The sequence below is a fragment of the Nothobranchius furzeri genome, chromosome 13 (assembly GCF_043380555.1).
Source record: "Nothobranchius furzeri strain GRZ-AD chromosome 13, NfurGRZ-RIMD1, whole genome shotgun sequence".
Lineage (NCBI taxonomy): Eukaryota > Metazoa > Chordata > Actinopteri > Cyprinodontiformes > Nothobranchiidae > Nothobranchius > Nothobranchius furzeri.
Window position 1 is genome coordinate 51181422 of NC_091753.1, and position 13992 is coordinate 51195413.

The 13992-nt window shown below is 41.5% G+C and overlaps 1 protein-coding gene across 1 annotated transcript; it reads right to left on the bottom strand.

Moving 5' to 3' along the window:
• Nucleotides 1–306: 306 nt before the first annotated feature.
• On the bottom strand, nucleotides 307–9102 carry LOC107380574 (extracellular calcium-sensing receptor-like). The gene is made up of 7 exons (XM_015951876.3): nucleotides 8800–9102; nucleotides 4292–4506; nucleotides 3880–4168; nucleotides 2950–3741; nucleotides 2597–2824; nucleotides 2396–2519; nucleotides 307–1603 (listed from the first exon to the last, which is right to left on the bottom strand). The coding sequence occupies exons 1-7, from the start codon at nucleotides 9100–9102 to the stop codon at nucleotides 690–692; spliced, it is 2865 nt and encodes a 954-aa protein (XP_015807362.2). The 3' UTR covers nucleotides 307–689.
• Between the last annotated feature and the right edge of the window lie 4890 nt (nucleotides 9103–13992).

Below are 13992 nucleotides of genomic sequence, written 5' to 3' on the forward strand. Positions count from 1 at the left end.
TACACAGGATTTAAGATTTAAAAAAGGTAGAGGGTAGTCACCAGGTGCATGCTTTGGATTTATTGTATTAAAAAGAATGGCGTCGGTCTTGTTTTCGTTAAGGCAAAGGAAGTTCTCCGACAGCCAGCCTTTAACTGCAGTAGTACAGTTGACAAGGAGGCGTGTTGAGTCAAGTTTACTTAAAGCCAGATAAATCTGGCAATCATCATTGTAAAGGTGATAACTTATTCCAAGGTTAGTCAGAATCATCCCCGATGGCAATAACTAAATCGAGAATAGGAGTGGCCCTAGAATCGAACCCTGAGGCACACCCCAGCAAAGTGGAGTTGATGGAGAGGAAAAGCTGTCAATGTGAACACTAAATTGTCTATCTGACAAATATGATCTGAACCAATGAAGTGGGATCCCTGTTACCCCCTAACTTATCTCCAACCTCCTAAGTAGGATGTCATGGTCCACTGTGTCAAAGGCAGCAGAGAGGTCCAGGAGTAACAGAAGGACATGGGAACCAGAATCAGTTGTCACAGAAAACATGTTTTGATGATTTGTTTTAATGATCATTCAATACACAAAAAACCTTTGGCTTAGCATGATGTTGTTCTGTCATTAGTTGTTCAATTATTTAGAAAATAATGGTGTATTTTGGTTTTCAATTACTGTTATTGTAAAATATCAGATGGTTTATCTTCTCAAAAGGATGTCTGTGCTCCTTTCCCCATCATATTCTTCTTTGTGTTTTTTTCTGGTCTCACTAATATGATGTAACATTTTGGGATGAAGATACAAATTAGTAATCCAAAATTGGAAGCTAGAATAGCAAAGATTTCTACAGCAACAGTAAACTTTCCCGGAGAGCTAACATAGGCTGGGATAAAAGTGATCCACACGGCACAGAATATCAACATGCTGAAGGTGATGAATTTAGCTTCGTTGAAGTTATCGGGTAGTTTTCGAGCCAAAAAAGCAAAAATGAAACAGAAAACGGCCAGAAGTCCAATGTACCCGAGTACAGCTGAGAAGGCCACTGCTGAGCCCAGAGAACACTCCAAGATGATTTTATTCTTAAACTCCTTGAAGTTCTGAGATGGGAACGGAGGAGAAATGGCCAACCAGAGGACACATATGATCACTTGTATCAGAGTGAAGCCCAGAACACTGAGTCTCTGCTGCGTAGGCCCGAACAGTTTCATGATGCTTTTCCCTGGAAATGTAGCTTTAAAGGCCATTAAAACTACAATGGTTTTCCCCAGAACACAAGAGATGGAGAGGACAAAGGTGATGCCAAAAGCTGTGTAACGAAGCATGCAGGACCATGCTGATGGACGTCCGATGAAGGTCAGAGAGCAGAGGAAACACAGAGTCAAGGAGAAGAGCAGCAGGAAGCTCAGTTCGGAGTTGTTTGCTCTGACTAGAGGAGTGTTTCTGTATCTGAAGAAAATGAAAGCTACAACAGTAGTCAGACATGTTCCAAGTAAGGAGACACCAGTAAGAAGTGATCCCATCATTTCTTCGTATGTCAGAAACTCAGCCTCCTTTATTATGCAGGTGTCTCTTTTCTCATTTGACCAGGATTCAAGGGGACATCTCAGACAGGTGGTTGAATCTGCAAGTTAATGGTGAACTGTCATTGTGCACATCATCTAAATCTTTATTTTTGTTTTTCATGCCCTGTGACTAACAATTCCTGTCTGAAAACTGGTTGCAAATTAAAAAGGCATCCTTAGCTTCTTTATTTCTGCTTTTCATGGTGGAAGGTCAGAGGAATTTGTGGCTTTGGAGCAGCAGCTCCTAAGCTCCACTCCTCAAGGTACTACCATCCTGCTAGCTCTTTGTGTTTCCTGCTCTTCCACACCTGAATGGAGTAATTTAATCTTTTAACTCAGCACAGGCTTTCTAATTACTCATTCATTTCAATCAGGTGTGTAGGAGCAAACAGCTAACATGTGCAGGATGGTAGCCATCAAGCACCAGAGTTGGTGACCCCTGCACTATACCATTGAATAAAACATTATTATAGGACAACTATTGTCCTTGTGGTTTAAAAATCTTACATGTTTTCCTGTCATTTTCATAACACACCTGTACTTCATTTGCCAGCTGTGTTTGTTTTATTTGTCTAGGTTTTATGTGGACAGTGCAGCATTTTTATTTCAGCCCTGTAATTTAAAATGTGTCTTATGATTAAAGTGTATTGGATTGGATCCATGACCTCTCTCATGTGGAAATGTTGTTACTCTCAACCAATCACAGCTAGGTACCAGTTCCCAGGATACTGAAGAGGATGTAAGAGGTGCAGATAAAAGATGGATGATTTTCAACTCTACTCTACAACTTCAAAAAGTTCTTATTTTAAAATATTACAAAAAGTCAACCTACTTTTCTGGAACATGCTAACCTGTAATGTTGCTAATTTCTCCCTCTGCACACCTTATACATTCATAGCAGCAAACCGGTCTTCCTTTCTGCAGAAACTTATGTGTTCCAGGTGGACACTTCTCGCTGCAAACCGATACAGGAACCTGCAGAAACAAAAACAGGCTGAATGATAAAAGAAAAAGTGTGGAAAAACACTAGAAATGACTGCAGTGTGTTTTACCTGCTGTACATTTTGTGCCATATTTAAAGATTTATTTAGAAAAGTCATCTGTTTTTCTGCAGGTAACGATGCATCATAAAGACCAACTGTTATAAAATCCACTGAGCCATTTTGTTTTGGCTGCCAGTTTATAATCTCATACTTTGCGGGTGGATCTCCGTTTTTATTGAAGTAAACTTCATCACCTTCTTTTGTCTTAAAGTGAATCTTTTGAATGTGCTGCAAAATCTAAAAGAAAAAAACTTCATTTACAATAAATGAACACCATGCTGTGTGAAATCTTTCACAAATGAAGAATTATGCAATCTGCGACATTTATGTTTCACTTTGATATTTTAAAAAGTGATGCTCACCGTTAACGGATCCAGCGTCACGCTGGTGTTGCATGTTCTATTACATCTGAGGATATCATGCAGAGCGTGGGCCACTGCGTACACTCCTTTATAGACGTTATTAAATATGGGCATCAGTGACATGTCAGTGAAGCCGTTTTCCACTCCAGTCAGATCCTCATGTCCGGTACATTCTTTCTGTATCTTTTCTGATTGCGACTGTTTGAATTTGCAGCTGAACAATGTCTCCCAGAACTCTACGAACAATTTATTATTTGATGAATTCAGTGGTTTTACATCCAGCATGAATTCTCTAAGGCCACTGACTTGTGATTTGGGGATGGAAAGGCCTATGGCTCCATCAAGAATGTGACGTTTATCCAGTGTGGCGATGTGAGAATCGAAGATCCAGGACTCACTGCCGACCCACTGGTACCATGACAGTTTGTGTAAAGACAACTCCTGTATAAATACTTCTAAGTCCCCGGGAGAGAGAAAAGCAACAATCACCTTTGAAGTTGAAGTCTTGATAATGTTAATTATATTCTGGATTTTTGCTGTTGGGTCCGTTCTAAAGAAAGAAACTGAATATTCCAGACAGATGCCGAGCTGCTGGGCAGTTTCTGTGAATGTTGCCATGCCGTTGTTGCCATAATCATCATTTGATCTAACAGCTCCAACCCAAGTCCAACCAAAGTGTTTGACCAAATGGGCCAGAGCTCTGCTCTGATAGTAGTCACTGGGTGCTGTTCTGAAAAACGATGGGTACTTGGATTTATCACTGAGACAAGCACATGTAGCAAAGTGGCTGATCTAAAAGAAAGAAAGGAAATAATACAGCACCCATATATGTACAATCAATCGTATCTATTAGAAGGTAATCATTTGCACTTGCCAGCTGAAACGTATTTTTGATGTTTACTGTTTTTCAGACATGCAGCATAGACTCACCAGTGGGATATTCAACGGTCCAATAATAGTAGTTACTGCTGTGCTATGAGAGGAAGAGCTTTGTCCCACTATAGCGTGCACAGCCTGGTTACATGGTTTTTCAGAGGCTGAAACAACGTTGTCATCATTGGTCAAAGCAAGTGTAACGGCTATGCTTCTGACAACAGAGCCACAAGAATCATAAATACGATATCCCAGAGAAACCCCAGGAAGTAGCTCGGTACTGTTATTGATTTCCTCAATAGCAAAAAGCATAGCTTGAGCAAACTGGAACTCTCTGAAATTCACACTTGAATCAGAACATAATATACTGTTATGAAAGCAGCATTTGTCATTTTTAAACAGAACAAATAAAATGCTCAATAAAAGCATTCATTCATTTCAAAACAAGACAGTACGTGTTGCATTTTACCTAATACATTCCAGTAGCTGGGGTTTTTGTTTGTAGGAATTCTGTTTGATATTCCAGCGGCTGTGAAAATAGAAAATCCCCCCCAACACGATGTCTCCACCCTTAGACAGCTGAGGGATCTCAGGATCTCCTCTCCGTCTGCATGACTCCTCAAACTGAGACACAGAAATCATCAACAGTAGATGTAAGAGTACAATTCTCTTCTCTGACCGCTTCTGTGAGGACATTATGCCATCTCAGGTAGTGAGCAATGGCTTGCATCTCCTGAACAACCATGCAGACTTGAAATGGTATTACTTTACCATCACGTCATGAATTATTAATAAAACTACTGGGCAGATTTACAAGGTGGGGCAGGAGGAATGACATGACATAATCCTAATCCTCTCCCACCGTTCCATGCTTGTGTAATGAAGCCCCACTACAATTATCTTAAAAGCATGTGCTAATGGTTATTTCAGCACCTGGACAAAGACTCAACTAGCACCACAGCTTCCGCCACTGCCAGGCCCAGACTGCCCATGTGGCATTCTTGAGTCCAGAGAGGTGTGGACTCAAGTCACATGACTTGAACTTGAGTCAGACTTGAGTCATTATTTTAATAACTTCTGACTTGACTTGATAAAATCTATAAAGACTTATGACTTGACCTGGACTTGAACGCCAATGACTTGTGACTTGAATCACACATTGCGTGTGTGTCTCTGCTCTGTCTTCTCGATCCCCAGTGAGTCGTGGAGGATGGCTGCTTATACTGAGCCAGGATTCTCTGGAGGTTTCTTCCTGTTAAAAGGGAGTTTTCCTCTCCACTGTCGCTTTATGCTTGCTTAGTATGATGATTGCTGTATAATCACTACACTAGTCAGTGACTTGATGCAATTTGCTGGGTTCCTTATATAGGAAACATTATTTCTGATTGGCTTAATGAACTTTCCTAAATTGGAATGTTTATTATGTGAAGTGCCTTGAGATGACTCTTGTCGTGATTTGGCGCTATATAAATAAACTTGAATTGAATTGAATCGACTTGCATCTGTTAACTTGATGATGACTTGAGCATTGTTGATATTTTAGCACAAGAGTGGCACGACATGGATAAAAATCATGAATCACTCTTCGTTCTGGGTTTGATGGTGTACTGCTAAATGCAGCAGCACTTTGTTTATAATCTGTTTCAGTTGCACTTCCTGCTTGTTTGAGCACATGAATTAAGCTTTGAGAAGCTTTACTTCTGGAATTTATTTATCATCATTGCCATTAAATTGAAAGTGGACAGGTGACTTGATTATTACTTGAAATTTCAAAGTTAAGGACTTGGACTTGACTTGGTTTTTTGGACTTCCACATCATTGACTTTGGACTCGACTTGGACTTGGTTGTATTTGACTTGGACTAGACTCGAAACTTTACTGGAAATACTTGTGACTTTCTTGTGACTTGCACAACAGTGACTTGTGACACCTTTGATTGAATCTGACAGTGGTGCCAACTTACAATGCTGACAGAACAAGTCACCCTTGTCTACATGACACCACCCTGCCACGTGGACCTCAAGAGATAAACCATCAACCCTGCTCAATGGTCAACTTTCCTGGCAAGGTCACCCTTGAGGACAGTGGGAGGGTTCAAATTTAAATCTTCAAAATAATGGTTGAGAATTCCTTTTTCTAAATGTGGACTATGCCATATAAGAAAATTTTAACCTCAAAACCACAAGATGTGCGTAGTTTTTTGTGTTGAAATGTGTTGTTACTCTGCGATGGACTGGCTCTCAGTCCAGAGTGTACCCCGCCTGGTTGCCCATTGACCGCTGGAGATAAATAGCACACTGAAAAGCTTTCTGTTGAACCAAACTATTTCAGCTCAGTAATGGATCTTTTCTATCAGAACCTACCCAGTTCAGCCTGGTTCTAAGGTATTTCCACTAGTAACAAGTACCTGGGCCGATTCAAAAACATATCACACATCGTTGGTCACTACTCAGACTGTACAACATCACTACCAAGTCCTCCACTGGTGTGTTTGTGCACTACTTCTCTCAACGTATGCTACTTGAAAGCACTTGGAGATTTATACAATTGTTTTCATCACCAACCAACCAACTTCTAGCTAACTTTTTTGTGGAGTGAGCAGCGAAACAGAAAGTGAAGCTACCTTAGCTGCCCAATGACCCGTTCTGTTTGCAAAAGTAATTTAAGAAGTTGGTACTTTGGCAGCAGTAGGATTTTAGAAAATCGTTTTGAATGTTGAGCTTGTTCCTAGTGCAGGTTGGAGTTCTCATGAGCTTGCATTTGTTTTTTGTTTTTTTGTATCCTGGACCAAATCTCAGGGGGCAGTTCAAATTCAATTCAATTCAAAAATACTTTATTAATCCCAGAGGGAAATTGATTAAGTTGTGTATAGTGAGGCATGTATTATCTAACTTGGAGTCACATCTTTATCTTTTCAGATTATTTGATTGATTCATTAATTTTTTTTTTTGGGTGACTTAAACAACAGTTTCAAATTGAATTGGGATTGTGGTTTAGACGAGTTTCAGCTTTTCTTAGTCTGAGAGCATTAGTCTAGTAAACTGTTTTGTACAGTGTTATTTAGTAGTGCTGTGTTTCTCTTATTAGCTACCATTTCATTTGCCAGTCAATGCATGAAAGTGTTTTTTTTAAGAACCCATCCTGATAAAACAGAAAAATCTCGCTCTATGAAGCCAGTGAGTTTTTCACCATATATAGGGGTTCTTGATTGTTCAGACATTTCAACAATGGTTCAAGGGAAGCAGTTCATTTTTTTCTGTTGTAAGCAAAGATAATCAATATAATATGAGGCGGTGATAAAATAGGTGTGATTTAGAAAGTATATGTTGGGCAGAAGAATACTTTGTGCAGTATAAGAGCTCTCCATTGATTTTTGTACTGTGAGATGTGCTTGAGAAAAACAGAAATACACAAAAACTTTTTTTTTTTCAAAAACTGTTTATATAAATAAACCACAGACACACTTCTCACACACACAATAGCTGTTTTTACAGGACCATAGCGTTTGCAAAACAGGATTTACCGCAGCTCTCTGGGGAGGATTTTGGCATTTATAGTAGCAAAGCTGAAGCTAGAATTTACTTGTCATGTTCTGTGTCCCTTTGTTCCCCAGCCCCTCCAGTTCCCACTCCAGGTTCTCCTTTTGTGTTTCATAGCGCCCTCATGTGTCCTTTGTCTGCGTTTCATTTATGTGTCTCTTTGTGTTCCTCATTTGTCCCCTGGTCTTCAGCGTTCCAAATATATCTCTCAGGTCCTGTGTTCCTTGACCCCGGCTTTCCACAGGAGCCGTCAGCAGCACGTTACTGCAGCAGCACGTCATAGCTGCTGATAGGAACCGCTGTGGTCAACAGAACCTTTTCCACTGGAGCCGTCAGCAGCGCGAGTCGGCCGCATCTCAGGAGCAGCATGTCGCGGCCTTTACGCGCCGGGCCTATTTTCTACGCGCGACGCCTCTGAAACGGGTCAAGTTCGACATTTTGGGGGAAGGAAGGACAGGAAATTGGACGCGGAAATAGAGAGAAGCTCCCGAGATTTTCAGAATAAAGTAACGTACTACCTTCCGGTTGCTTTACTTTAAAAGAGAAGTTGTCACCTGGTTAGTGGTCTCGTTTGTATTTCCATAACGGACGACGAAAGGTTGATTACAGAAGTGGAGAAGTACCCAATCCTGTTTGACCCCAGTCACAGTTTTTATAAAGACAACGTCAAGAAGGATAATGCATGGAGTGACATATCTGCAGTTTTGGGGCAAGATGGTGAGTTTATGCTAATTATTAAGTGATTTGTTTTCTTTATGGACCTCTGTCAGTCGTGCTATCTAAAATATATGGGTCTTGACGTTTTAATTAAACTACAATTAACTAATACCTAAATAAATACTGTTTGTCATTTTTAATACACCATTAACACCAGGCCTATATTTTTGTACTTATTATTTTCTATATCAGTGTCATATTTGTAGCTGTAGCTGTTTAACCTTAATTATTTCAACCAACTATTCCTGTGTACCGTAAGAACATGTATGATACTTGTAAATTGAGGTTTCAACCATTTATAAAACTCCAACACAGACCTAGGAACCTGGGAGAAGTGATTGAAGCATGACGTTTCAGCCTTTGTTTAAAGACAAGGCCAACACTGTGTTTCACAAGCTACTTCATTCATGTGCTAGAACATTGCAAGGGCACTTAGAAATGAAGAGAAAGCCATAAAAGATAGATTAAAACTTCACAATGTTTCATAACGTTGCAACAAAAATGTTCTTTAATAAAAATAAAAAAACTCAACACATTCTTCTGAAAAAGTATCCAAATACAACAAAGAATCAACTAACAAGTTTACAGTCCTAGCAATTTATAACTCATAAATGGTCACAAAATATTACTTTTCATCTCAAAAGGGTCACTGGAAGGTTCCTGTATTCATAATAATTACAATGCCATATTATACAGCAGGCTGTGGTTAAACACCTCAAACCATCCTGTCCTGCCATGGCACACTTCCTTCGGGGGAGTTGAAGAAGGTGGTGAGGATTCCTCTGACATCCCACGCAGCTCTTCCGGCTCTGTTTCCTCCCATGTTTTGCACTGCAGCCATCTCTCTCCCTTGCTGCTCTGCCTCATTCAGCAGTATTTGGTTGTCTGCTGGGTTAAGTAGGAAGTTGTGGAGGATGCAAGCGGTAACAACCAGTGGGTCAACGTGGTCTGGAGACAGGTTAATCCTCCGATAAAATATCCTCCACCTTGAGGCCAGAATGCCAAAGGCATTTTCCACCACCATTCTCGCTCTTGAGAGTCTGTAGTTAAATATTCTTTTCTCATGACTTAGACTTTTCCCTGGGTAAGGTCACATGAGATAGGTCTTCAAGGGTAAAGCTGCATCTCCCACCATGGCGAATGGCACAGCACCCAGGTGAGCCGCCCCCGGTAGAGTGGCACTGGCTGGGACCTGAAGGGTTCCGTTCTCCATTCCTTTTCCCACTTCTGATCCGGCAAACACACCATCATCGCTGGTTCTTCCGGAATACCCCACCTGGATTATCCTGAACCTGTAGTCAGCATCAACCACTGCAAGAAGCACTATTGAGAAGGTCTTATTGTAGTTGAAGTATTGACTTCCAGACAGTGGTGGAGCCTGTATCATGACATGTTTCCCATCGGTAGCTCCTAGGCAGTTTGGAAAATTCCACTTGTTCCAAAAGCCTTTAGCCACCTCCTTCCAGGTTTCCTCCGATGGGATGGGCACGAATCTTGGCATCATTAGCTTCACAACCGCGGCACACACCATGTGGACAGAGTTTGACACAGTGGTTAGGCCAAGTCTGTAGCTAAATGCTAGACTTGTCATCGAGTCCCCTGATGCCAAAAACCTGTGAAGACAAAAGAAAATAGAATTTGGGTGTGAAAATAAGTTGTTCTTTTTACATCTTTCTCCTTTTTCTTTTAGTTGACAGCTGCAAGCAGCGATGGAAAGTGCTGAGGGACTCTTTTGTAAGAAGCAAGAAAAAGGGTTCCCTGCCCAGTGGATCAGCTGGAGGTTCGCAGAAGGAATGGAACTACAGTGTGGCTATGCCCTTTCTGTTACCCCACCTCCAGCCAAGAAAGTATGTTTGAAATTATTACTAACAAGGATGTTTTTCTGTTGATCTTCCTATTTGATCTTTTTCTGTTTTATGTGATGTAGGTCCATCGGCAGCATGCGTCAACCATCACCTCTTTTTGTGGAGGATCGGAAAAGCACCCCATCATTGGTTGAAGCTGAGGAGACAGTCTGCACACAACCAACGTCCCAGGAGCCGAATACATCCATTTATCCCGTTCCACTCACTTCTACAGAGAGAGGAACGTCCACCAGGCCACGAAGCCCCACTGAGCCCATGTTTGCTCACCGAGGCGCTAAACGCCCCCAGGATGTCACAGCAAACATGTGATGACATAGGTGACAGACTGCTCTCCATTTTACAGGACCCCCTCAAATTCCAATACTGTCCAACATTACATGTCACCACAGTCACGCCCCTGGATCCTCAGGTTTCCAACAGTTTCAGAGTACCCAACCCACATTTAACAGAACAGTCGGACCATACACACAACTGCTGACTCAAGCCCAGGAAGAAATGGAAGGACCAAGCACTAGTGCTGGTCATTTTACACACCTGTAATATACAGAGTTAATTGTTCATTTTTTTCTTGTCTTTTTTTTTTTGTCTTTCTTTTTTTTTTTTTTGTCTTTTCTTGCCTTTGGTTCTTAAGTTCTTTGATATTTTGAAACAAAGTTCATTGTATATTTGTAACTTTATTATATAATACAAGTTCTATTTGATTTTATGAAATAATTTTGGGTTTTCATTAGAAAATAAAAACTGGTGAGAAAGAAGTGCTTTGATTACTTTTCTTACCTCACTGCAACAGCCAACCTCTGTTTGGGCTCTATGGGAGCTCTGTAGTTCGTTGATTGCCTTGTCAGTTCAGGGCCAATGATGGACAGAATGTTGTCAAGTTGTGCTGCACTCATTCTGAAGTACTGATGATGGCGTTGGCTGTCCAGCCTCAGCTCCTCAACAAGATGATGGAAATCACCCTGCTGTCTCCTCCGCTGGTTGAGGGGATGAACCCAGAACCTACACTTTCGTCTTCTCTGCAATTTTGGAAGCAGGACAGCAAGCGCAAGCACTTTCCTTCTACTGAAAGCCACTAGAATTTAAACGTAAAACACAATGAACTTAAATGAGTCTCATGTCAGTTAAATACAAAATTATTAGGCATGTACAACTGTATTAACTGATTAATTATTTATTAATTATGGCTCTAGACTGGGTTTGTAGTCCCCCGCTATGAACTACTCCAAAACCAGAAATACGCTCGGAGGGAGCAGCCCTAAAACGTCTCCTACAGTACCTCGGATCGCCACTAACATTATTCAGTTGAACTTTGAGCAGATTGGCATATTCCCTGACTTAACATACACATATTGGCGACTATGAAATGGACAGAACGTAAGACACAAACCTTTTGGAGCCATGTTGTACTTTTCTCCTGCCCGTTGTTGTGTTTACTAACGACGTCACGCGTGATTTTGCAAATGTCGCGTGACTTTGTGCTCTGTCGGTGACAGCTGCTTCCCCTGCTGCTTTGTGTCTCGTGGGAAGGGCCAAGCAGCAGTTTACGTGAGCAAGACGTGCTGCTGCAGTAACGTGCTGCTGACGGCTCCTGTGGAAAGCAGACCTTGGTCTTCTCCAGTCACCCCTCTGCAGCCAGTCATCCCTCTGCAGTGTTTATAGTTTAAGCCTTTCATTTTATTAGTCTCTTTTATATGTTTTGTCCCACCAGTCTTTGTAGTTCTCCTTCCCTTTAGAATATTTGTTATGTGGTTGCTTTTCTTGTTTTTAGGTTTTTTCTTAGGTCATGTGAGTTCCCTCCCTGATTAAATATTGCTTACACCTGGTCCTCTCCCCACACACATGCAGCTCATCTGCCTCCCATCATGCCCCAGTTTATTTAAGCCCTGTCTTGCCTCAGTGTCTTGTCGGTCCATTGTTGTTTGTTCAGCGTTGTTTTGGTGCTCTGTGTGAGCTTCCTGTCCCATCCCCAGTTTGTGCTCTAAGTGGGCTTTGGTTCTCATGTTCTGGATTTTTGGATTTTGGCTCCCTGCCTTTAATTGGATTTAATTTTGTTTATCCTACAATAAAATGATTTTTTTCTTCGTATCCACTCCTGCCTCGTGTCATCCTGGGTTCTGCATTTTGCGTTTTAACATCCCTCCAAAACATGACAATACTGCCATCAGGCATCTCTCAAACCAAGACGGGATATAGGGAGGTCACTGGGTGGCCCCCCCACATGTGACGTACAGGGTCGCGCATTCAGCGTCAGACAGATTGATGAAATTTCTTTTTCAGGATCTTTAGCTTTGATGTCACCTGCTTGTTTTCTCGCTTGACACCCCGCTCAGCCAGTGTTTTCACCACTCTGTCGAACAGCTGGCTGTCTCACCGTCCCCATAAAAAGGCGACTAATCTGTTCGTGTGCTCGCACGGCCAAAAGCTCCATGGTATCCGCGTCCGTCCAGTTTGCCACGTTGTAGGTAGTTGAAAGATCCTAGTGAGAGGCCATGTTTATATGTTTTTCTATTAGGGGTGGGCCGTTATCGGCGTTATCGCGCTGCGGCAAAGCCAGACTCTTATCGCGCGATAAAAAAAAAGACGCCGGTTATCTATTCTCAAAGTTGGGTTGGGATCTGGGTCTATACTAAGTAAGCTATGATGACTTTCACATTGCGCGGATGGATACCTGGTTGGCGCAGATGTGTACTCGGCGCAGATCATTGTACGTATGGATGGACGCCAGGCTTGCGGAGTTTAATGTTCTCCATGCAGCCGAACAGTCGCACCTTCGCCACCAGCAGCGCTTCTCCCTTCTCATCGCGCGGGACAAGTAAATAATTTATGTACTTTCACCAGAGTTTAATCCATAAATCTGACTTTCATTCTTTTTATTTTGTTTTGTTTACCTCCGACATTTCCAGCCGGGCCACACTTCACTGTCCGCGGCCGAAGCACCGCTCGGATGTAAGAAAACCGAGACAATACTTTCTCAGACAGGTGCGGTTTCCAACTAAGTTTAGCTCTTTTAGCAGCTGTTTATTGTGATGAAGTGATCAATTGTTTCTACAGGTCGTTGTTCATGTGGCATCGACTCAAACTCACCTGTAATAATAAACGTTTTACTCAGAAATTTTTACATTTGTTTAGAAAAGTTGAGCTAGTATAACTCCCCTTGCCGTTTTCAGAGACAACAACAGCAACAGTTGACTTCTGCTCATACAGGTGAGCTGTGGCATCATTTCCAGCTCTCGCTCCAATTCACCAGAGGCGATCCTACATGCAAACTAAAGGGGGGCATTGGAAGGGCACCCCAGAAATTTAACCCCCTCCCCAGGCCAGATAGTTTGTGTGTGTATGTATGTATGTTTGTATGTATGTGTGTATATATATATATATATATATATATATATATATATATATATATATATATATATATATATACTTTTTTCTTTAGCAGGCCATATTGTGCAGAAGAGAAGATCTAGTTTGTCACCAGACAATGTGAACAAGCTGGTCTGCTTGAGTGACTGGTGGAAGAAGGAGAAACAGAGCTTGGACTGATTGACCAAATGGTTAATCATGACCTATTCTGTAGACCTACAGTGCAGAATTTATTGAACTGAATAAACAGCTATTAAACACAAATACTTATTGATCATTATTTATTTTCATCATCAGTTATCGTAGTAAAACTGCTTAATCAGTCTGTGATGCATTATTGAAACAAGAAATACGCCTCCATTCTCAAATACTTGCTTTTATTCATTATCTAGGTAGCACACACATATGCCTTTGGCAGAATTTGAATGAGACATTTTAATCTAGATTAATCTAGATTAATTCCAAGATTACAGTGAGATTAATCTAGATTAAAAAATAATCTATGCCCACCACTAGTTTCTATACCTTCTGGCTGGCACTCGGCGTGCAGTATACGTCACTAACGCGAACACCCTCTTTTGCGGGGGGGCCTCCCACAGTCGCTCCAAAGTGATTAGCAGGGCTGACACGCATTTAGCCGTCAGAGGCGAGGGCCTCATGCGGCAATATTACTACGAGGCTAAGCG